At 47.5% G+C, this 23639-nt stretch overlaps 1 protein-coding gene across 2 annotated transcripts in view; it reads right to left on the reverse strand.

The window, feature by feature from the left end:
• Positions 1-23084, reverse strand: part of PSTPIP1 (proline-serine-threonine phosphatase interacting protein 1) — a 71108-nt gene extending 48024 nt beyond the window's left edge. For both annotated transcript variants that reach the window (XM_068144273.1, XM_068144272.1), the window contains exon 1: positions 22639-23084. In XM_068144273.1, coding sequence (XP_068000374.1) covers positions 22639-22671 — 33 coding nt within the window. In that variant the 5' untranslated portion in view covers positions 22672-23084. The remainder of the gene's footprint in view (positions 1-22638) is intronic.
• Positions 23085-23639: the final 555 nt, after the last annotated feature.

Genomic DNA, 23639 nt, shown 5'->3' on the forward strand with positions numbered 1-23639 from the left:
GTCTGTCATATGCAGCAAATTCTTTGTCTGGAAAATCCAAATGGATGTTTAGAATTTCCCAAAGCAATGGCAGCTGTGGCAGGGCTCAGTATCACAGTATCACAGTATAACAAGGGTGGAAGAGACCTCGAGGATCATTGAGTCCGACCTATAAACACAGACCCCATGACTAGACCATGGCACCAAGTGCCACATCCAATCTCCTCTTGAACACCTCCAGGGATGGTGACTCCACCACCTCCCTGGGCAGCACATCCCAATGACGAACGACTCGCTCGGTGAAGAACTTTCTCCTCACCTCGAGTCTAAACCTCCCCTGGTGTAGCTTGAGACTGTGTCCCCTTGTTCTGGTGCTGGTTGCCTGGGAGAAGAGACCAACCCCCTCCTGGCTACAACCACCTTTCAGGTAGTTGTAGAGGGCAATGAGGTCACCCCTGAGTCTCCTCTTCTCCAGGCTAAACAATCCCAGCTCCCTCAGCCTCTCCTCATAGGGCTTGTGTTCAAGGCCTCTCCCCAGCCTTGTTGCTCAGGGCACTGGTAGGGCTGAGGCTTCTCCAAGTGAAAATCTGTTAAAAATTTTTCATTAAATCAAGTTTATTTTTTAATACTGAAAAAGTGAAGCAGGTCACAATTCTGCTGTCTCAAGCTGCGCCAGGGGAGGTTTAGACTCGAGGTGAGGAGAAAGTTCTTCACCGAGCGAGTCGTTCGTCATTGGGATGTGCTGCCCAGGGAGGTGGTGGAGTCACCGTCCCTGGAGGTGTTCAAGAGGGGATTGGACGTGGCACTTGGTGCCATGGTCTAGTCATGGGGTCTGTGGTGATAGGTTGGACTCGATGATCCTCGAGGTCTCTTCCAACCTTAGTTATACTGTGACAGTGTGATACTGTGAAAATTACACTAGCTGTCTTTTTGGGGAAGTCACTTTCAGGATTGAGTGTGGGATCTGCGCAGAGCAGAGCTGTGTAGCTCTTAAGGATAACAGCTTCTCTTACCATGTTTTCTAAAACGAATGGTCGGAGTCAGCTCACTGCCACAAGACTCTCAGTAAGAAGCAACCTTCTGCCTAGATGCCAGTGGGAAAGTGAAGGGATCTTGTTCTCACACGAATATCAATCCACAGGCAGTGGCTGTGCCACCCAGTCAGTGGTGGAGTCTTTTAAGGGCAGGATTCATAGCACAGGGAGACAGTTTGCCATTAGACAGCACTTGGTTTCTGCTGTCTTCTTCTGGGACTGTAACAATTCTTCCCACTGTTTGAATTGCTCTGTCTCCAGTGTAAACTCAACATGACAGGGCTTCATTTGAAAAAAAAGACAAGGCAGAAGATACAGATGTGGAGGGGGTCAGAGTGTAGACCCTGCATGTGCAGGAATTTGAAAGCCTATGTGCTTCTGGGATGCTTGACAATGAGTGCTGCTTCCCTTGCTTTTGCCTTCCCCACCCAATCTCCTGTGCGGTGCATGGGATTCTCTTGTGCCTTTGGGTATTTTTGCAGCCTGTCCTGCTCCATGACCTCACATGGCAAATGAAGTGAGCCAAGGCAAACTGGTATTTCCAGCCAACCAGCCACATTAGACAGGTGGAGCTGTGTGGAGTTCACTGCTTCAATGCCAGGGCTCCTCTCTCCTACCAGGGCTCTGCAGTCTGTGTGGCTCAGGGTCATATTCCTCTGCTGTGGTCTAGAACTGCAGATCCCTTCCCCCCCAGCACACAAGTCCATGCATCAGCCTTGTCCCTGTCCACTTGATGCATCAGAGTACAGCCCTGTCCATCTCAGACAGAAATATCTGAGTAAGGAGAAGAATAACAATTAGGTTAGCACTTTCATCTTTTTCCCAGCTTCCAGATCATGCTGCAGCAATGGTAAACCAGAGTCCTATCCAAGTCAGCGCTGCTGAGGCGATGCTGGTAGCTCAGAAAAGGGGATAAAGCTGTGATGCTCTCTGAGTGGGAATTTCTTTGTTCGACTCCTGGTCCTCCCACTGACTCATCACAAGATTGAGACAGAAGCACAGGAGGCCATTTTTATTTTGAGAGCCTCAGTTAACTAGTATGTAATGATAACATTGTGGGAAATGTAGTGGTGAATGTTATCTGAGCTTTGTGTTGTAGTGTTATGGGAAAACCACAGACTGTGTAGCCATAAAGAGAATGAATATGTGCCTCCCCTCAAGCAGTTTATGTACAGCACAATTGCTTACATACAAAGTGAATATCGTATATGCATCTATGCACTGCCCCCTGAGCACTTAGCCTTTAGTCTGTGTTATTTCTTTGCTGTTTAAGTTCTGGCAGGAAATTGCTGGACCCTTGAGCTTGCAGCTTTGCTTCCTTATTGCTGGGCCTGGAGAGGAATAAGGCAAGCTCTGGAGATGAATGGTGGTGGCTGATGGCCGCCTCACTGCTGCTCTCCCAGGTCCTGGGGCTTCTGTGGAGATTTGTAGACCTGGCAGTGGGATTTTTTTCCTCCCTCAAGAGCTAGGATAAATTCTTGCAGTCTTTGTAAACCTACAGTTTTACTAACACTTCCAACATCACAGTTTCTTGACAACAGTAATTCCTTCTTCCCTAATGGACTCTCTTATCACCAGCAGAGGAGAAGGAGGACTGTAGAATAATGGTTCACAAGAGAGACCAACAAATGCCTCCACCATCAAAGTGTCTGCAAAACATAGTCAAGAAAGATAATAAGCTAGATAGAGAATATGGAGAGAATGCCCTGGGAAGTGATAGGATTATGTATGCTCATCTGGTGTGTATGATCACCCCTTAAGAAGTAGGATCTCAAACCCAAAATGTCAGTTTTCCTAATGTTTCCAAGGGCAAGTTACAGACACATATCACGGAGGGATCCTGCTGTGAAACAAATGAAAAGAAGCAAGTTTTTGCCATTCATAGAGGAAAGTGGGAAACAATATCCATTATAGCAGTTGCTCTAATGATGAAAGGATGGCAAATTCTGCATGTCTGAGAGAAAGCCACATTGAATTCCCTAAATGGAGTATGCAGCACCAACTCATTATCAACTCCAAAACATGCACACAAACAAAACATCATGGTGGGGGTCAGCCTGCTGACCCTTACTGGGGCCTGATAAAATTGCCTAATGAACTTGGTTCAGCTGTTTGGACCTCTTGCTCCAAGCCATTTTTACTGGTGCTAATGCAGGGGGAACAGGTTAGTGTTGCACCCCACTGCTCACAACAAATTCTGAGCTCCATTTTGTTGCCTTCCTACTTCTTTACTTCAATCAGTTTTGAAATGCAGAAGCCAGATTTTGCTCATTAGAACTATAGGGATATTTTAGTGTGTACAAAAAGGTATCTTTTAAAACATGAAGCCTCTGGTAGCACTTGCACATCCCTGGATCTCAAGCTTTCTGCCAAGCAGGGTATGGGAGTAGTGTTCTTCCTTTTCATTCTGTGTGCTTGTGTGCATGTGTCTGTGCCACGTGCAAACAGCCGGTGCCTTACTCAATAGCTTTGCTTTCTGTCTGCTGCCTGCTAACGTGAGTAAGACTTCACAGTATCATAGTCTCACAGTATCACTTAGGTTGGAAAGGACCTCGAGGATCATCGAGTCCAACCTATCAACACAGACCCCATGACTAAACCATGGCACCAAGTGCCACGTCCAATCTCCCCTTGAACGCCTCCAGGGTCGATGACTCCACCACCTCCCTGGGCAACCCGTTCCAATGACGAGTGACTTGCTCAGTGAAGAACTTCCTCCTCACCTCGAGTCTAAACCTCCCCTGGCACAGCTTGAGACTGTGTCCCCTTGTTCTGGTGCTGGTTGCCTGGGAGAAGAGACCAACCCCTTCCCGGCTACAACCACCCTTCAGGTAGTTGTAGAGGGCAATGAGGTCTCCCCTGAGCCTCCTCTTCTCCAGGCTAAACAATCCCAGCTCCCTCAGCCTCTCCTCATAGGGCTTGTGTTCAAGGCCTCTCCCCAGCCTTGTTGCCCTTCTCTGGACACCTTCAAGTGTTTCGATGTCCTTCTTAAACTGAGGGGCCCAGAACTGGACACAGTACTCAAGGTGTGGCCTAACCAAAGCAGAGTACAGGGGCACTATGACCTCCCTGCTCCTGCTGGCCACGCTATTCCTAATGCAGGCCAGGATGCCGTTGGCCCTCTTGGCCACCTGGGCACACTGCTGGCTCATATTCAGGCAGCTGTCGATCAGCACCCCCAGGTCCCTCTCTGTTTGGCAGCTCTCAGCCACTCTGATCCCAGCCTGTAGCTCTGCATGGGATTGCCGTAGCCAAAGTGCAGCCCCTGGCACTTGGACTTGTTGAATGCCATCCTGTTGGCCTCTGCCCATCTGTCCAGTCGGTTGAGGTCCCTCTGCAGAGCCTCTTGACCCTCTAACTGACCAACATCTGCTCCTAACTTGGTGTCATCTGCAAACTTGCTGATGACTGACTCTACCCCTTCATCCAGATCATCAATGAAGATGTTAAAGAGGACAGGGCCCAGCACTGATCCCTGGGGGACACGACTGGTGACTGGCCTCCAGCTGGCTGTGGCACCGTTCACTAGCACTCTCTGGGCTCGGCCCTCCAGCCAGTTCCTAACCCAGCACAGAGTGTAGTGGTCCAATCCACGGGCTGACAGCTTAGCCAGCAGTTTGCTATGGGGGACAGTGTCAAAGGCCTTGCTGAAGTCCAGGCAGACCACATCCACAGGCCTCCCCACATCCACCAGACAGGTCACCTGATCATTGAAGGAGATCAGGTTGGAGAGGCAGGATCTGAATTTGTTAAAAGTGAAGCCATTGCAGCCAGATCTGATGGAGAGCTGGAATCTCCTCTGGTGGAGACATTAGTTCCTGCCTGCTAAATTCATCTGGGTTTTGTCTCTGTTGCTGACCTTCATAGAGGCACTTGGATGCAGCTACATGCAGGTCTAAAAAGAACGTCATACCACAGGCACTCATTTCTTCATCTCTCTTCTTGTATGGGAGGATCCACCTCAGAAGGTGTTTTGTTGTCCTCACTGTATGTTCTTGAAGAGCATGGAAGACATATTTGAGAAACCACGGCATCCAAAATGTAAACCAAGGCTGCTTCACCCTCCCAGGCAGCAGATCGGGCTCTGGGCTAAATAGCTTGTGCCACTTGCGTGTCCCAGGCTGCAGCAAGGAAGGAGAGGAAACACAGCCCTGCTTTAGGCAAGTTTAAGCTGCTGTGGTCACTCACCCTGCAACAGTGTTTCTTAATTTCCATCTGCAGGGCAGCCACAAATCATTTAGACTGACTTTTACCTACACAAACATTTCCCTTTCGTTTTAACCTCTTTTCCTTCTTTCATGTGTTGTACAACTGCACCTTCTCCACTTCTTCCTGAATCCACTTACACCACTTTTGCCCTTTCCTGAGACACTAGTTTTTCATTTCATTGATTCCCATGTGTTCTTGTAACTCCTGTTCAAGGCTGTTAGACAAGGATGGTGCTCTGTTACTTCAGTACCGAGTGGGTTGTTTTATGCCGTAGCATTAATGGCTGTTTTCAAAGGAATGTTTCTAGTACTTCACAGGATCCTATTTGCCTTCTTCCCCTATTGAATCACACCAGTAGCACCTAACTGAGCTACAATCTATAGATATACCTGCATTTTTTTTCCCCTTTCCTGCTATTTGACTTAACAAGGTCCCAGAGGCTACTGAACCTTTTTGCTACCGATCTCTTACTCTCGTTTTACACTTGGAAACTTTACCTGCTTTCTGTTACCCCAGGCTTGAAGGTTATTGGATACCTCCTGTACAATATTCCATTCTACTTCTTTGTTTCAGCTGTTTCCACCCTTTTCTTAATGCCTTATGCCAGCATCTCAAATGAATATGACTAAAATTGAATATCATAGTATCATAGTATCAGTCAGGGTTAGAATAAACCTTTATTATTAGAATAAACCAAACCAGGTTGGAAGAGACCTTCAAGATCATCACGTCCAACCCATCAACCAATCCAACCCACCCAAACAGCTAGCCCATGGCACCAAGCACCCCAGCAAGTCTCCTCCTGAACACCTCCAATGACGGCGACTCCACCACCTCCCCAGGCAGCCCATTCCAATGGGCAATCACTCTCTCTGTGTAGAACTTCTTCCTAACATCCAACCTGAACCTCCCCTGGCGCAGCCTGAGACTGTGTCCTCTTGTTCTGGTACTGGTTGCCTGGCAGAAGAGACCATCATCCACCTGTCTACAACCTCCCTTCAGGTAGTTGTAGACAGCAATAAGGTCACCCCTGAGTCTCCTCTTCTCCAGGCTGAGCAGCCCCAGCTCCCTCAGCCTCTCCTCACAGGGCTGTGTTCCAAGCCCCTCACCAACTTTGTTGCCCTTCTCTGGACTCGTTCCAGCAGCTCAACCTCCTTCCTAAACTGAGTGGCCCAGAACTGGACACAGGACTCAAGGTGTGGCCTAACCAGTGCAGTGTACAGGGGCAGAATGACCTCCCTGCTTCTGCTGGCCACACTGTTCCTGATGCAGGCCAGGATGCCATTGGCCCTCTTGGCCGTCTGGGCACACTGCAGGCTCATGTTCAGCCTGCCATCGACCAGTACCCCCAGGTCCCTCTCTGCCTGGCTGCTCTCCAGCCACTCTGACCCCAGCCTGTAGCTCTGCATGGGGTTGTTGTGGCCAATGTGCAGAACCCGGCACTTGGATGTGTTCAATCTCATGCCGTTGGATTCTGCCCATCTGTCCAGCCTGTCGAGGTCCCTCTGCAGAGCCTCTCTACCCTCCAGCAGATCAACTCCTGCCCCCAGCTTGGTGTCGTCAGCAAATTTACTGCTGATGGACTCAATGCCCTCATCCAGATCATCAATAAAGATGTTGGAAGGGACCACAAGGATCATCTAGTTCCAACCTCCCTGCCATGGGCAGGGACACCCCACACCAGATCAGGCTGCCCAGAGCCTCAGCCAGCCTGGTCTTAAACACCTCCAGGGACGGGGCCTCGACCACCTCCCTGGACAACCCATCCCAGGGTTTCTCCACTCTCATGGTGAAGAACCTCCTCCTCACATCCAGCCTGAATCTCCCCAAATTAAGACTAGCACTTGAGATTCTGATCTCCAGTATTTCCATTTCAGCTCAGGCATTTCCTTTTCAGCATGAGCCACTAAGATCAAGTCCAGCTTTCTACCCAACACCTCCATCACCACTAGACCATGACCCAAAGTGCTATCAAATGGTTTTGCAAAGGATGTTAGAGCTGCACTACTCAACTACTGTTTGGGCATCTCTCAGCTGGGACTTTGTGGTGAATATAAGAACTAATGAATAGTGAAATATCTATTTTATTCCTTAAAAGAAATTGGGGGGGGGGGGGAGGGGAGGAGAAGCTTAATTAGGTAACAAATACATTCATTAAATGTGTAAAACTTAATTTGTTTATTACCAAATACAGGTAGTTGCTTGCAAGAGAGTGATTTGAATCACCACTAGTCATTTACATAGAATAGAATATTACATAGACTAAACCAGGTTGGAAGAGACCTTCAAGATCATTGCCTCCAACCCATCAACCAATCCAACACCACCTAAACAACTAAACCATGCAACCAAGCATCCCATCAAGTCTCCTCCTGAAAACCTCCAATGATGGGGACTCCACCACCTCCCCAGGCAGCCCATTCCAATGGGCAATCACTCTCTCTGTGTAGAACTTCTTCCTAACATCCAACCTGAACCTCCCCTGGCGCAGCCTGAGACTGTGTCCTCTTGTTCTGGTACTGGTTGCCTGGCAGAAGAGACCATCATCCACCTGTCTACAACCTCCCTTCAGGTAGTTGTAGACAGCAATAAGGTCACCCCTGAGTCTCCTCTTCTCCAGGCTGAGCAGCCCCAGCTCCCTCAGCCTCTCCTCACAGGGCTGTGTTCCAAGCCCCTCACCAACTTTGTTGCCCTTCTCTGGACTCGTTCCAGCAGCTCAACCTCCTTCCTAAACTGAGTGGCCCAGAACTGGACACAGGACTCAAGGTGTGGCCTAACCAGTGCAGTGTACAGGGGCAGAATGACCTCCCTGCTTCTGCTGGCCACACTGTTCCTGATGCAGGCCAGGATGCCATTGGCCCTCTTGGCCGTCTGGGCACACTGCAGGCTCATGTTCAGCCTGCCATCGACCAGTACCCCCAGGTCCCTCTCTGCCTGGCTGCTCTCCAGCCACTCTGACCCCAGCCTGTAGCTCTGCATGGGGTTGTTGTGGCCAATGTGCAGAACCCGGCACTTGGATGTGTTCAATCTCATGCCGTTGGATTCTGCCCATCTGTCCAGCCTGTCGAGGTCCCTCTGCAGAGCCTCTCTACCCTCCAGCAGATCAACTCCTGCCCCCAGCTTGGTGTCGTCAGCAAATTTACTGCTGATGGACTCAATGCCCTCATCCAGATCATCAATAAAGATGTTGGAAGGGACCACAAGGATCATCTAGTTCCAACCTCCCTGCCATGGGCAGGGACACCCCACACCAGATCAGGCTGCCCAGAGCCTCAGCCAGCCTGGTCTTAAACACCTCCAGGGACGGGGCCTCGACCACCTCCCTGGACAACCCATCCCAGGGTTTCTCCACTCTCATGGTGAAGAACCTCCTCCTCACATCCAGCCTGAATCTCCCCAAATTAAGACTAGCACTTGAGATTCTGATCTCCAGTATTTCCATTTCAGCTCAGGCATTTCCTTTTCAGCATGAGCCACTAAGATCAAGTCCAGCTTTCTACCCAACACCTCCATCACCACTAGACCATGACCCAAAGTGCTATCAAATGGTTTTGCAAAGGATGTTAGAGCTGCACTACTCAACTACTGTTTGGGCATCTCTCAGCTGGGACTTTGTGGTGAATATAAGAACTAATGAATAGTGAAATATCTATTTTATTCCTTAAAAGAAATTGGGGGGGGGGGGGAGGGGAGGAGAAGCTTAATTAGGTAACAAATACATTCATTAAATGTGTAAAACTTAATTTGTTTATTACCAAATACAGGTAGTTGCTTGCAAGAGAGTGATTTGAATCACCACTAGTCATTTACATAGAATAGAATATTACATAGACTAAACCAGGTTGGAAGAGACCTTCAAGATCATTGCCTCCAACCCATCAACCAATCCAACACCACCTAAACAACTAAACCATGCAACCAAGCATCCCATCAAGTCTCCTCCTGAAAACCTCCAATGATGGGGACTCCACCACCTCCCCAGGCAGCCCATTCCAATGGGCAATCACTCTCTCTGTATAGAACTTCTTCCTAACATCCAACCTAAACCTCCCCTGGCACAGCCTGAGACTGTGTCCTCTTGTTCTGGTGCTGGTTGCCTGGGAGAAGAGACCATTTGTCTCTTTGCTAGCAAAGTGATTCTGCATAGCCAAAGTGTGTGCTGCTGGGAAAGAGGATTGGGTCACAGCTAATGTAATAAACCAGATTGCTCCAACAGACTTATAATCACTGCTAAGAAAGTGCTTGACAAAGGGAGTTCAGTGTTGCAGGCAGATTCTTATTGTCCTGAGACTCTTGCATCAGTATTTCACATATACATTGGTCTCTGCTCTGGGCCTTTTCTTCTCATAGGGAAGAACTGCAGCTAATGGAGAAGCAGCATCTGCTCTCCTCTTGCCAGTTACAGAAGCTGCTTCCTTCCAGAGCAATGAGCAACACTTCCTTCAGAGATGAAAGACATGTGAAAGGGAGTCTATGACTGAAAAACACAAATTTTATGCTCTGGTTTAACCAGAATAGCTTTTCCTACAATACTTGAAAGGAGGCATGGAAAGCTGCAAGCAGAGGTGTTGACAGCAAGCATGCTGGGATACACTTTCTTCTTTCCATTTCTTTCTTCCTTTGAGGCTTAATGATGCTGCTGCTTCACATTCACACTTTTCTGAAGAGATAGGTGCCTCAGGACTGCGCCATCCCATCTGGTAGAAGTTTCTCCACAGGCAATCAGGCAGGTAAACATCAGGAGTTAATTGTGGGAGAGATTATTCATGGCTGGCTCTCAGCTGCTTCCTGCAGCTATGAGGGAGAGGCTCTGAAAGCATGGCTTTGGAAAGGCTTCAGGTGGGAAGACTGATGGTGTCAGTTCTCTGCCCAGAGGGTAGAAAGCTCAGTATGAAGATACCTGGGGGATGACACACATCTTCCCTTCTGGTGGCACAAAGCTGAGTAACCTTGTGCTAAGTCTTTTGTCTTCCACTAGCTGAAAATCAGCCTTACAACACATCTCTGAGCTTTGTGCTGCTGGGTGCTCAGAGGGTACTGCAAACCTTTTGCAAGATCAAGCATTTAGTTTTTTAACTCATAAGGGTGCTATTGCAACAATACCAGGTGGGAAAGACTAGAATGCTTTGCTGCTTTGCTCCTTACTGAAGCATAGTTTTGGTAAATGCCTTTAGATTGGACTGAAGTGAACCAAGAATATCCAGGCTTGTGTGCATAGCATGCACTAAATCCTAGGCCCTTGCATGGCCAAGTTCTGTATGCAGAAAGTGATGTGAGCTGAGCAAGTCGCTGCAGTTGTGCGTTAGGAACTATGAGCTCTGCTGGTGTGGCTGATTTTCTTGGAGCATTTCTAACACCATCCTGGGACCTGGCTTGCCCACCTAGACTTTTTTCCTTTTTTTTTTTGAGGTAGTTTACATACTACAATTCATACCTCTAGCTGGTTCTGCAGGATAAGCTGGCTTGGCTTCTTCCCCCAGGGAAGTGCTTTGCAGTTGTAGTTGAACGCCCTGTTTGGTGAGTGCCTCTGCAGCTCCACTTCAGCTTTCTGCATTGCTCAGGGGAGCTGCAGTTTCATAGTTTCATAGTTTCATTCAGGGTTGGAAGGGACCACAAGGATCATCTAGTTCCAACCCCCCTGCCATGGGCAGGGACACCCCACACTAGATCAGGCTGCCCAGAGCCTCATCCAGCCTCGTCTTGAGCACCCCCAGGGACGGGGCCTCGACCAACTCCCTGGACAACCCATTCCAGGGCTTCACCACTCTCATGGGGAAGAACTTCCTCCTCACATCCAGCCTGAATCTCCCCACCTCCAGCTTCATTCCATTCCCCCTAGTCCTATCACTACCTGAGATCCTGAAAAGTCCTTCCCCAGCCTTCCTGTAGGCCCCCTTCAGATACTGGAAGGCCACAATGAGGTCATGTTGGAGCCTTCTCCAGACTGAACAGCCCCAACTCCTTCAGTCTGTCCTCATAGGAGAGGTGCTCCAGCCCTCTGATCATCCTCGTGGCCCTTCTCTGGACACCTTCCAGCACCTCCACATCCCTCTTGCAATAGGGCCTCCAGAACTGGACACAGTACTCCAGGTGGGGTCTCACCAGGGCTGAGTAGAGGGGGAGGATCACCTCTCTGGCTGCCCACAAAAAAAGGTCTCTTGCCCTGCATCTCCAGCTGCAAAGCCTGCTCACTTTGTGTAAGGATCTAAGTCCTAGGTGGTACACAGAAAGAGTAAACCTCAGGATACAAAACAAAAGCTTTAGGTTAATTTTTCCAGGTTTAAAATGAAAGGACGCTGAAGGGGGCTACAGGAAGGCTGGGGAGGGACTTCTCAGGATCTCAGGCAGTGATAGGACTAGGGGGAATGGAATGAAGCTGGAGGTGAGGAGGAGGTTCTTCCCCATGAGAGTGGTGAAGCCCTGGAATGGGTTGTCCAGGGAGGTGGTTGAGGCCCTGTCCCTGGAGGTGTCTAAGCCCAGGCTGGATGAGGCTCTGGGCAGGCTGATCTAGTGTGGGGTGTCCCTGCCCATGGCAGGGGGGTTGGAACTAGATGATCCTTGTGCTCCCTTCCAACCCTGACTGATACTATGTGAAGAGGAAGTTTAAGGAGAACAGGGAGAGTAAGATTTGAAAAAGCATCTCTCTGCCAATATCTTTTTCAACTGTCAAAAAAGAACTCCTTTCTGTCTGGAACCCATGGTCTCTCAGCCTCAGAATCAATGAATTACATCATTGCAGCATGCCACTGTGCACTGGCACTGCTTAAAGGGGGTGTTTCTAGGTCTCAAACGCTTGATCTGGTCTAGTGCTCTATCAAGGGCTGATGGTCAGAGATTAGTTTTGTTTCTATTCCTCTTTAGCTCATCCGCTTCCAAGTCACTTCTCTTTTATAAGAAAGCCCCTTTCCTTCTGCAAGCACCATGGAGGAGGTCCCAGACTGCTGTGAACAAGGCAACATGAGACAACCCTGCCTTGCTCAGGCCCAGAGGCAGTTGTTCAGAAAGTCTTATACAGACACTGGAGCCAGGCCTGCTTAGCTGGTACCTTAATTCATTTTAAATACCCTGTTCATTCTTTTCCCTATCTTAGAAAACTTGGAATGGCTTCCTCTTAGCCCTGAAAAGGCACCAAATACAGTGTAGTGCTGCAAGAGAGAGTCATAGAATCAACCAGGTGGGAAGAGACCTCCAAGACCATCCAGTCCAACCTATCACCCAGCCCTCTCCAATCAACTAGACTATGGCACTAAGTGCCTCATCCCGTCTTTTCTTGAAGATCTCCAGGGACAGCAACTCCACCACCTCCCTGGGCAGCCCATTCCAATGGCAAATCACTCTATCTGCGAAGAACTTCTTCCTAACATCCCCCACGTGCTCTGCTTCCTCTACAAAATGAGCCAGGCATCTTGGTAGTGGTCTTTCCTGGCATGTAGGGAAGCATAAACTTCCATGAAATCTTGACTTGCTGGAACGAGTCCAGAGAAGAGCAACAAAGTTGGTGAGGGGCTTGGAACACAGCCCTGTGAGGAGAGACTGAGGGAGCTGGGATTGCTTAGCCTGGAGAAGAGGAGACTCAGGGGTGACCTTATCACTCTCTACAACTACCTGAAGGGAGGTTGTAGACAGGCTGATGATGGTCTCTTCTCCCAGGCAGCCAGCACCAGAACAAGAGGACACAGTCTCAGGCTGCACCAGGGGAGGTTCAGGTTGGATGTTAGGAAGAAGTTCTACACAGAGAGAGTGATTGCCCATTGGAATGGGCTGCCTGGGGAGGTGGTGGAGTTGCCGTCATTGGAGGTGTTCAGGAGGAGACTTGATGGGGTGCTTGGTGCCATGGGTTAGCTGTTTGGGTGGGTTGGATTGGTTGATGGGTTGGATGTGATGATCTTGAAGGTCTCTTCCAACCTGGTTTGGTTTATTCTAAAGTTTATTCTAAAGTTCCCTGAGCCTTGCTGTGCAAGGGGAATTAATAACCAATGTAGTGTGTTTCTTGGAGAGGATCCTTCTGACAGCTACATGTTACCACTTCCAATTTTTGCCACCTAAACAATAATTTTCAACATATCCTGTTACTTAATATGGTGCAACATGCTATTACACTCCCTTGGCATGGTGCATCACAAAGTCCTGGGGTGTTGTGCAACAGAACAAAACCAACTTTAGGCCAACTTTGGTCAAGAGGGGGCAACCATACCAGTGTTCATTTGCTTCTGGCAGGCATTTCTTTCTCTGTTTGCTCCCAGTTGCATAAATGTCTCTCTTGCTTTATACAAACATGATTAAAAGTTGACTAATTCTGGGCTTTTAGAAGTTGCTGCACGAATGAGGCATTTGATTGGGTGCAGCCCCCTTTCCACTGCAAGCTCCTAGGGTATAGGAAATGAGCAAGATCTATACACTGGGTGCCTCTACACCAAGGGAATGCACCTGCATAGCTATTTTTGAACCCTGTTTGTTGCTAAAACTGTTCTAGCAGCTCAATTTGTCAGGTAGAAGGTGTGCATTCACTTGAGACTTCCTTGTCTTCTAACCAGCAAGGGTAAAGTTCTTGTTCCACTCACTAAGAGCCTCAGTATTATTTTTATGTTCTCACGAGCTTCTCTTGTATGAAATGAACTGCTATCACTTCTTGAGCAGGGTGAAAAACAGTTTTCTTGCCCTGCAAATTTATGTAAGACGTGAAAAGTCCACATCTCACCTCTTGATAACAACAACAAAGACATTCTCACCGACATAAAGGAGCTGACACACTCTCCACCATCTGCTGTCTATACGGGGAAGAGGAGTTTCATTTTAATCTCTCTCTAGCTGTTTTATTTGTGGATGAACCTCCTGGAGCTGAGGGAAGGCATGCCTTGACTCCAGGCTGTGGGTAGGGCAATGAAAGCTCCAATTCCTCTGCCAGACTATCTCTCCCCCCCTGCAGAGCTCCCAGGATCTCAGAGGGATGTTTCTGTATGAATTTGCTCTCCTCTCCCCCTCTTTGGCTAGAAATTTCACTTTAAATCTCCATCTCCGGAGGAAGCCTTCTCCAGCTGTGATTTTCTTTCATCTAAACCCAGCTTTGTCTTCCAAAATATCTCCTTTACTTCCAGCAAAACAGTTTCCCCCCCAAAAAAGGTTCTGCCAAAAGCATGAGTCCCAACCAAATGAGCAGCCAGGGTCTTTCAATGGCAGGTGCCTCCTTCCTTTTGGGGCTCCTGAGGATTTCCAACCTGCTGAGCTGCAGCTCCCAAAGCTGTAGGCCAGAGCTGCCTTGTTAATAGCCCTGCAGTAATTACAGCACCTGTTGCAAAAAGCATGAGGTGATGAGGCTCAGATCTATTTCAGTATTTCAGTATTCCTAAGGTTGGAAGAGACCTCAAAGATCATCAAGTCCAACCTGTCACCACAGACCTCATGACTAGAGTAGAGAGGAAGAGAGCCCACTGCAGGCTTGAACTCACGACCTTCCCATTAAGGGTCTGATGCGCTACCAACTGAGCCACCTTCTTGGCCAATCTCACTTGTTGTTGGCCACCTGTTTTCCTTTTTCCTTTGCCCCTACTTTTTTGTTGTTGTTGTTGTTGTTTGGTTTTGGTTTTGTCATTCTTTTTAGGAATTAACTAGGCCTGGACAAACGGAGAGCAACACCAAAGAGCATCTTGGATGGAAAAGTTGTTACTTTTAGGGAAAAAAAATGAAAGACAAAGATTGGGTGAGTGAGTTTATGTTTGCTCTGAATGGCAAAACAGAAGCTTGGCTGAGCTAGCCCAAGCTGCTCACTTTGCACTTGATTCTCAAGACTAAGAGCAAATAACTGTTGCCTTTCATTCCAAGCAGAAATGAAGCTACACCAAGAACTACGGGACTTTTCCACTCCTCAGTCTTGCTCACTGATGTTTTTCCTCCCACTTTGAAGTGCTAAACGCCATTTATAGTAAGGGAGTGACACTTTGAAGAACTGAAAAGCTGTTGGGATCTAGGTGCATACTTTCAATATTCTTTTTTTTCTTAACCTTGACAGCCTGAGCCATGCTCAGTGCTCCCCATGCAGAGCTGTGCTCCCCATGCAGAGCTGTGCCCCCAGCACTCACCTCGTTCCAGCCTCAAATCCCCAAATTCTTGCTATGTGAACTCTCTCTGTTATTGAACTGTGGCTGCTGAGAGAAGTTTTATTGCAAACCCTAGATTAAACAGGAGATGAAGCAAGGGTTTTCTGTGCCATCTGCCAGACACAATCTACCTGACTGCAGTATGGCATGAAAACAAAATCGGGGAGGGGGGAGGGGGGCAGAGGTGTTTCTGAGGTAAAAGGAGCTGAAGAATAACAGCAACAACAAAATAATCTGTTTATGAAGCAGCCTAATTTTGCCTTCCATACAATGATGGAGTGAGTGCAACTGGATTGAAACTCAGAGTCTTCCACCATTCCTGCACAACAGCCTGTGGTCAGCGTCCCTAGCCCGTGACTGCAGGCTTTGATGACAGAGAAGTGGCGCAACTCTGTACTGCGGGAGTGCAAGCCTTGGGGGAGGAAAGGGATGGGTCACGAATCACCCAGTCCTGCAAGGAAAACATGTGTTGAAGTGAGATTCACAGGAAGTATCTGAGATTCACCCTGGAGAATCTGTTGTGGGAGGAGAGGCTGAGATCTGGGATTGCTCAGCCTGCTGAAAAGCTGGCTCCCTGGGTTTAAATACATGGTGTGAGGGAGGAGGGGAAACAGAGACAGGACTTCTCGATGGTACCCAGTAACAGGGCAAGAGGCAGTGGGCACAAATTGAAAGTACTGCTTAAGCAGTACTGCTGCAAGGGTGGTGAGACTGCAATAGCTTGGCTGGAGAGCTTGTAGAGTCTCTATCGCTGGAGATACTCAAAACCCAGTGCTGAGCAAGCTGCTGTAGTTGTCCCTGCAACAAGCACGAGGTTGGCTGGACAAACTGCAGCAGCCCCTTCCAACCTCACCTGTTCTGTGACTACCATGAGAAAATGCAGCCCAATGGGCTGCTTTAGCAAAGCAGAGAACACAACAAATTAGCTGAAGGTCAGCCAAGCACAGGGAGAGAAGCAGTTGTCCAGGCAGATGGAGTCACATCCCTGGATGTCTTCAAGAGGGGATTGGATGTGGCACTCGGTGCCATGGTCTAGTCATGGGGTCTTGGGTGATAGGTTGGACTTGATGATCTTTGAGGTCTTTTCCAACCTTGCTGATACTGTGATTCTGTGACTGAAACAGACAGACTGACTGAGAAATGCTCATTTAACTCTTAGGTGCTGTTCATGAGACCTGTCTGTGTATGTGTGGGTTCAAAGTGAGTTGGTGACTCATCTATTCCATATGTCAAATGCATACACATGACACAGTTAAAGCTGGCTTAAATGACAGCCCTCCATTTCTCTGAGCCCAAGCAAACCCAAACAACTTTTGCAGAGCAGGACAGATCAAAACAAACCAGGTATAACTATGTGAAAACATTAACAAAGTTGTCACAGTGACTTCATCAATCAACCAATTTAAGCAGTCAGAGCCCTTAAATGAGGTACCCAGTTGCAGCATGGTCATCACAAAAGTTAAGTAAGATGTAATTACTTAACTGGCTAATTATTTCAGTCACTGACCTAAAATGAACTTTCCAATCTACCTGGTCTAGAAAGCCTTCTGGACCTTAAGGTGAGCTCACTGTGCTCAAACCTTCCCCAGATAGTCTTTTTGCAGAGAAGATGCACAGCCTGCTGTGCCACATGCAGACTGTAACAGAGCATACAACCAAAAGCTGCATCATAAAGCCCTAGTCCTTCCATTTGAGCTCATCACCAAGGAAATGAACCACCTCAAATATGCTGCACATGGCTCCTCACAGACTCTCCTGGGTGCTGTTTTAAGAGTGCGAGAGATGGAAGGAGCCAGTGACACTGACATGTGCTGGGAGTGTGAGTTCATTTCAGCTTCGTTTTTGCTCATGCTCTGCTCATAAGTGATTTCTGAAGCATCAGTGTTTCCATAACCACAACAACTAATCAGCAGCACAACTACTTGTGGTTTCAATGACTGTTATGAGATTGCACCCCCCCTTCATGGGTGCTTCTCATTCCCCCAGTGAGCTAAGCATGCCTTCCAAGATCCCCTGGGGGAGTGTAGGAAAATAGAGTAGAAAAACCTTTTCCATGGAGATGAAGTTGACTTCACAACAAAGACAGACATCAGCTGGACAATCAACTCGACTTTTCCAAGTTGGCTTCCCCTTTATTCCCTCTTTCTACACTTCTACCAGTGATGACTTGCCCTGGATGTCAGCGGGGCCACAGCCACGCATCTGCCTCCAGTCAGGCTTTCTGGTGTCTAGTGAGACACAGTCTGTACCAACACCAGAGCCAGGGCTGTATGTGTGCCAGTATGCCATGAGACTGTTTCCATTTGCCTTGTGTCACTAGGCACAGATGCAACTGACACAGTCTCATTCTAATGATTCTCAGTCGGGAAGAAGTTGCATAGCTGAGATACTAGGACAAAAGGTTTGGTAGCTACATCCTTCCCTGCCCAAGCTCAGCTGGACCTTGGCCACTGGGGGCCCTCACCGGCCCTGGTTCATCCCTCCCAGCAAACCTGCTTGGTCTCACTTCCTCCTCACAGACCTGCTCCAGCACAACTCAACCTCTGCAGGAAAGCAGAGTCACTGCTGGTGTCACAAAGACTTCCTTTTTTTGAGTGAAACAGTTGATAGTGTTTTTCCTTAGTATGTTACCTAGCAAGTCTACAAAAAAGTTTGGCTGTGACTTTTATAATCATCTCTGCACTCTTGTGCCACAGTTAAGAGGCTCATTAGAAGGTACATTATTTATGAAACTAATTACATCCTTTTTGGAGTATGGAAGAAAGCATTGTAGGAAAAAGCTACAGTAACAGTTGAGAGGCTCACCTATGGGCTCAGTTTTGCATTGAACCCAATGCAGAACACAGCCTGAAGTCAAAACAAGAAGGACTGAGGAAGCATCTTAGTAACAGGCTCTTTACCTTGTGCACTACTGTTGGGGATTGTTTTGAGCAAGAGGGGACACGGGTCCCAGGAACACCTGTGCAATTCAGGCCTTGAAGGAGTCTCTGTTATTAATATAGCAATAGAGTAGGAGCTGTGGGAAAGTGCTGACTGCTTGGTATGCTGAAGTCCAGCTGCCCCTGAGAAGGGAGGCAAGCAAGGTAAGGAGGAGGTGAGATCTGGGAAAAAGAGCAATTAGACTGAGGAGAAAAATTCCACAGAGCAGTGAAAACAATGACGTAACCTTTTAGAGAGAAACCAATAGTATGTGTTAAATTAGAATAGAATTAACTATGCATAAGATAAGACTATAAATAATGAAGTGTGGAACAATAAAGTGGGATGATTACTATCACTCATATTGAGTGCTGTCGTCCCTGACTCCGTCCTCGTCACACTACCATGGCTCCCACTGCTCTGGTGTCCGACCAGAGCTGTGTGTGCTGCACAGGCAGGAATGTGACAAGAAGCCTGCAGCAGGGCAAGGATGCAAACCTTGCTCTCTCCTGTTAAAGGCCTGCGTTGTGTTTGCTGGTCCATATCTCCAGCCCATTCCGGCTTTTAAATCTGAGCTGTGAGAATCCCCAGGCTCTGAGCTCCTCCTTCAGCCAAGAACAAACAAGCACTTCACAGAGAAAGCTGATTTTTTTCTTTTCTTAAAACAAAAATAAAATCCTAAGAACCTTATGAGCCCATGACACATTTTTTTGAATCGATTTGGCCATTTGAGTTTGATTCAAAGCTGCCTAGAATAGAATAGAATAGAATAGAACAGAACAGAACAGAACAGAACAGAATAGAACAGGACAGGACAGGACAGGACAGGATAGGACAGGACAGGACAGGACAGGATAGGATAGGATAGGATAGGATAGGATAGGATAGGATAGGATAGGATAGGATAGGATAGGATAGACCAGACCGGGTTGGAAGAGACCTTCAAGATCATCGTGTCCAACCTATCATCCAACACCACCCAACCAACTAAACCAAGCACCCTGTCAAGCCTCCTCCTGAACACCTCCAGTGATGGTGACTCCACCACCTCCCCAGGCAGCCCATTCCAATGGGCAATCACTCTCTCTGTGTAGAACTTCCTCCCGACCTCCAGCCTGAACCTCCCCTGGTGCAGCCTGAGACTGTGTCCTCTTGTTCTGGTGCTGGCTGCCTGGGAGAAGAACCACTCAACTGGGGGGAGGGCATTTTGAAGCCTGCCCCAACACCAAAGACCTCCTTTGCAAGTCTTCCTCATGCCAGGTGGGTAAGGGAAATCCAGCAAATAGTGCCAGTAAGCGTCAGCCTGCCTGCCTGCCTACCTCTTAGCCAGAAACAGCTGCATGCTGGAGAAAAACAAATGAGAAGGAAAAGGCAATGACAAGAATTTCCAAGGAAAAGCAAAGACTGACTACAAGAGAAAGAGATAGAGGAGGAATTATTTCCTTGTTTAGTGGGGATTTTTTGGTGACAAACCAAAAAATAATGTTGCTCAGGATTCTGCCTATTAATAGAACCTTGTTGTGAAGCTTGGCTGCTATCACAGAGTCGCTCCCCAATAACATGGGAATTTGCCTACTGGTCTAGCAGGATGCTGGGGAAGACAGCTAACATCTGTTACACTTGTACAGCAGCCCAGCAGACTATTAATCCCCTAGCAACTGCCCTGCACTGGCCATCCACACCAAGTTGTATTTTTATCTCACTAATGTTTCCCAAATTATTTTATCAGAGGATAGAAAACTTCTGTGAAGAGGCTTTGGACAACTTTGCCTTAAGCCATAACAGACAGTGTGGAAGGCATAAAACCAAACATTGTGGTTTAAAAGTAGACTGTTTTTAGTCCAGGCCATGCTACAAAGAAAACCAAAAACCTTAGCACAGGTGTGACAGTTAGTATAGAGCTATCACTGCTGCATTTAACAGGGGAAAAGAGAGGTTAAGATTGATCCCTGCTGTAGGGAATTACTCGTGTTTCTCTGCAAATTGAGTCAGTCCACCCTGCTCTGAAAAAGTTTGAGGAGCCTTGGGGAAGTATGAGTGGTGTTCTTTCTCTGCTGCTTTTAGGGTTTCTTCACATATTATACATTATGATGCTTCTGCCTATCCAAACATGTACTGGTGGTAACAGCAAGGAGCTGTTGCTCAGGGTGTACCTTGTCAGGGTGACATGGTACATGGAGGGGGTGCAGCAGTGTCCTTAGGTAGGTCTCAGAGATCAGGGATTTCTGCTGAGTGATCTACCAAGGTGCAAGTGTACTTTTTGATTTTCAGTCATAAAGATGATTCCCATTCATGGCACAAATCAAATAAAGCAGAGAATTGCTCACTGGAGCAAGCCAAGCAAACACATCCCCCTCTCACTAATGCAGATAACAGAACCTTATGAATGCAAAAATAATTGCTGATCTTGGCATCTGGGAGGGCAAGCTGTACCCTTTGGCCGCATTGAGCAATATCCTGTGAGCTTTCATTTTAAAAGAGCTCTTGTTGCATAGCTATAACTGCCACCCTGCAACTGGATGTGTTTCTGCCCTGCTAATCAAACTCAGCAAAACAATGTCCCCAGCCAAACAATATTAAAACCAAAGATACTTTCCTTTAAGGAAAGTCTTAGCTTCAAAGCTAAGCAAGGATTAGAGTCATTCTAACATGACCAAGCCTAAGAGAGAAGTTCAGGCAAGAAGAGCAGTAAAGAACTGGCCTGGCCAGATTGTCAACTGGCATGAGTCTCCCTAACCCTTCTCCAGTCTGAAGAGTACACCTGATTTATTCTCATGAAAGACCAAGACCCTGAAAAGTGAATATACCAAATAGTATCATAGTATCAGTGAGGGTTGGAAGGGACCACAAGGATCATCCAGTTCCAACCCCCCTGCCATGGGCAGGGACACCCCACACTAGATCAGGATGCCCAGAGCCTCATCCAGCCAGGCCTTAAACACCTCCAGGGACAGGGCCCCAACCACCTCCCTGGACAACCCACTCCAGGGCTTCACCACTCTCATGGGGAAGAACTTCCTCCTCACCTCCAGCCTGAATCTCCCCACCTCCAGCTTCATTCCATTCCCCCTAGCCCTATCACTGCCTGAGATCCTGAGAAGTCCTTCCCCAGCCTTCCTGTAGGCCCCCTTCAGATACTGGAAGGCCATGTACCTATTCTAAAAGGTCACACTGCACATTTTGGAAGACAGTCCAGAAATGCAGAAGCTGAAGCCTTGTAGTTGTGTCCTGCTCCACGTACTGGGTTATGCAGTTAGTAGCCGTATAAAAGAGCATCTTGTGTAGGTGTGGTCTGCTAGAGTAAGGGTTAACAGCAAAAGTAACTTTGGTGTTTCCTCATTATATTTTTTTTTTTGGTTAAATTCTGAAGCTGAAGTGGGGGTGGGGAAGGCTTCCTGGAAGTGCAAGGTGGAAGGTGGTTTGCTGCTCTGTGTTCTTTTGTCTGCCCCAGGCTTTCATACTAAGTGAGGGTTTACCCTGCAGGGTGGGTGGACATAAAGCACGAAGAGCAAATACACCATGAAGGCTCTATGCTGCTTGCCCTGAGAGGGCCATGGCAGGAGGATTCAAATGTCTTCATGCCCTTTTTTAAAGTCAGTCCCAGATGCTGGAAAAATGATTGCTCAGACAAGAGGCAACCACATAACACTCTGTTTACCCAATGTTGCAACGTTAGGGTTTAGTTGCTTTGGTTTTCCCCTAAAACTTCTACTCCAGATGTAATTGCCAGAGAGCCTCAGATTACACTTGAAATTACAGGGATCTTTCTACCTTGTAACTACAGATGAAGAGCTAAAAATCAAGACACCAAGAGACACTTCAACCAACACTCAAATCGCAATGAATGGAGCATATCTGCTTGCTTTAATCTTCACTGGTTTTAAGCCAGTTGTGAGTCTTTGAACTTAGTTATTGAGTGCTGCTGTATGACTCCTGGGCACCCAAAAGCCCTCCTGTACCTCAGAGCAGGCACAGACTCTGTAGGTGGGTGAGCAACGGCACTGTGAGCACAACTGGCTCGCTTGGCTCTACAGGAAAATATGAGAGAATCCAAAGTGTGAGCAGTAACAGTTCACCTGGTCAGGACACTCACAGGACTATGAGACAGACCAACCCATGTCCCACCCAAAAATGGTTTCTGGACCTAGCACAGAAACTGGGGATGTCAGCTGTGTTGTGTGGATGGATATCATTCTTTACAATGTGCTTTTGTGCCTTGGCCAAATGCTTGCTCTATCAAACAGCATCTTTTCACTTGGAGACAAATTTGCTTTTGTACTAAGCCAGATTTGAAACTGAACAGGATTCAATTAGTACTAAACTATATATAGAACTAAACTCTGTTTGTAAAGATTTTAAAACAGATATCAAACACAGAAAACACATAGGAAATGCTCACTTACCCAAAATGCATCTTTAAACTGCAGCTGTGTCATTATTATTGCTCTGTGGAAGGGCAGGAATCCTTCAACAAGTCAGTTCTCAAATGATAGCAGCAGCAGCCACAGCTCTCAGTTTTGCTGCTGTAGCCCAGCTGAAGCAGAAGGTAAAGCACATCCACAGACCTGTCTCTTCTGAAGTCAAGGTGGTGAAAAATAGCATTGGGCAGTTTCAGGCAGCTTGGTGTAATGACCTAAGAAGGGACTGAGGGGGAAGAAGCTCTTGCTCACACACAGAAGCATGCACTCTCGCAGCACCCTAACCCCAAACCTGTTTCTCTTCTGGTAAACAGTTAATATTGAAATGAGGAAGCAAGGAGTTGTCAAATGATGTCAGGCTGCTCCCTGTCATGTGTGCATGTGAGTGGCTGGCAAGTAAAACAAAAAATAAAGGGAGAGGAAAAAAAATACGTGACATTCAGTGATATGATTTGATCAACTACAGGAGCAGAGCGAGCACTTAGAGTGCAAAGGAAACCAGCACAGTACAAAGAGGTGAGATGTGGATGGTATCAGTGTCAAACTCTGTGGTCTTACGGAGGAAAAGATGCAAAAGAAATGTCTGTGCCACTTTTCTGCAGTACCTTCTGGGGCTGGCAGAGGCCCATGTATCTGCATGTGGGAGCTGTAGCTGAAAGTTGCGTTTAGCAACTGAAAAGGCTTTTCAAGACTGGTTAAATTAAGACTGCTGCACAGTGTGCAGGTGTCTGCACACTTCTTTCTTACTGCATGTATGTCTATATGGGGAACCCTTCTGATTTGCATGCCCCCATGTAAATGTCTAGATGAATAACCAAGTTATTGTCAAATTTAGAAGTAAAATCCAAACTTAGGGAAAAAAAACAACACAAACACCTGTGGTAAGAGAACTAACATTTTATGAGTACCAAGCCCTGAAATTAAGCTTCACAGACATTCAAACTGACAGCACACCCAACGCCATGCCCAGCACACCCCTGACATCA

Source organism: Melanerpes formicivorus, unplaced genomic scaffold (genome assembly GCF_026170545.1).
Source record: "Melanerpes formicivorus ecotype bairdi unplaced genomic scaffold, bMelFor1.0.p_v2 SCAF_10, whole genome shotgun sequence".
In the NCBI taxonomy this organism is placed as follows: Eukaryota; Metazoa; Chordata; class Aves; order Piciformes; family Picidae; genus Melanerpes; species Melanerpes formicivorus.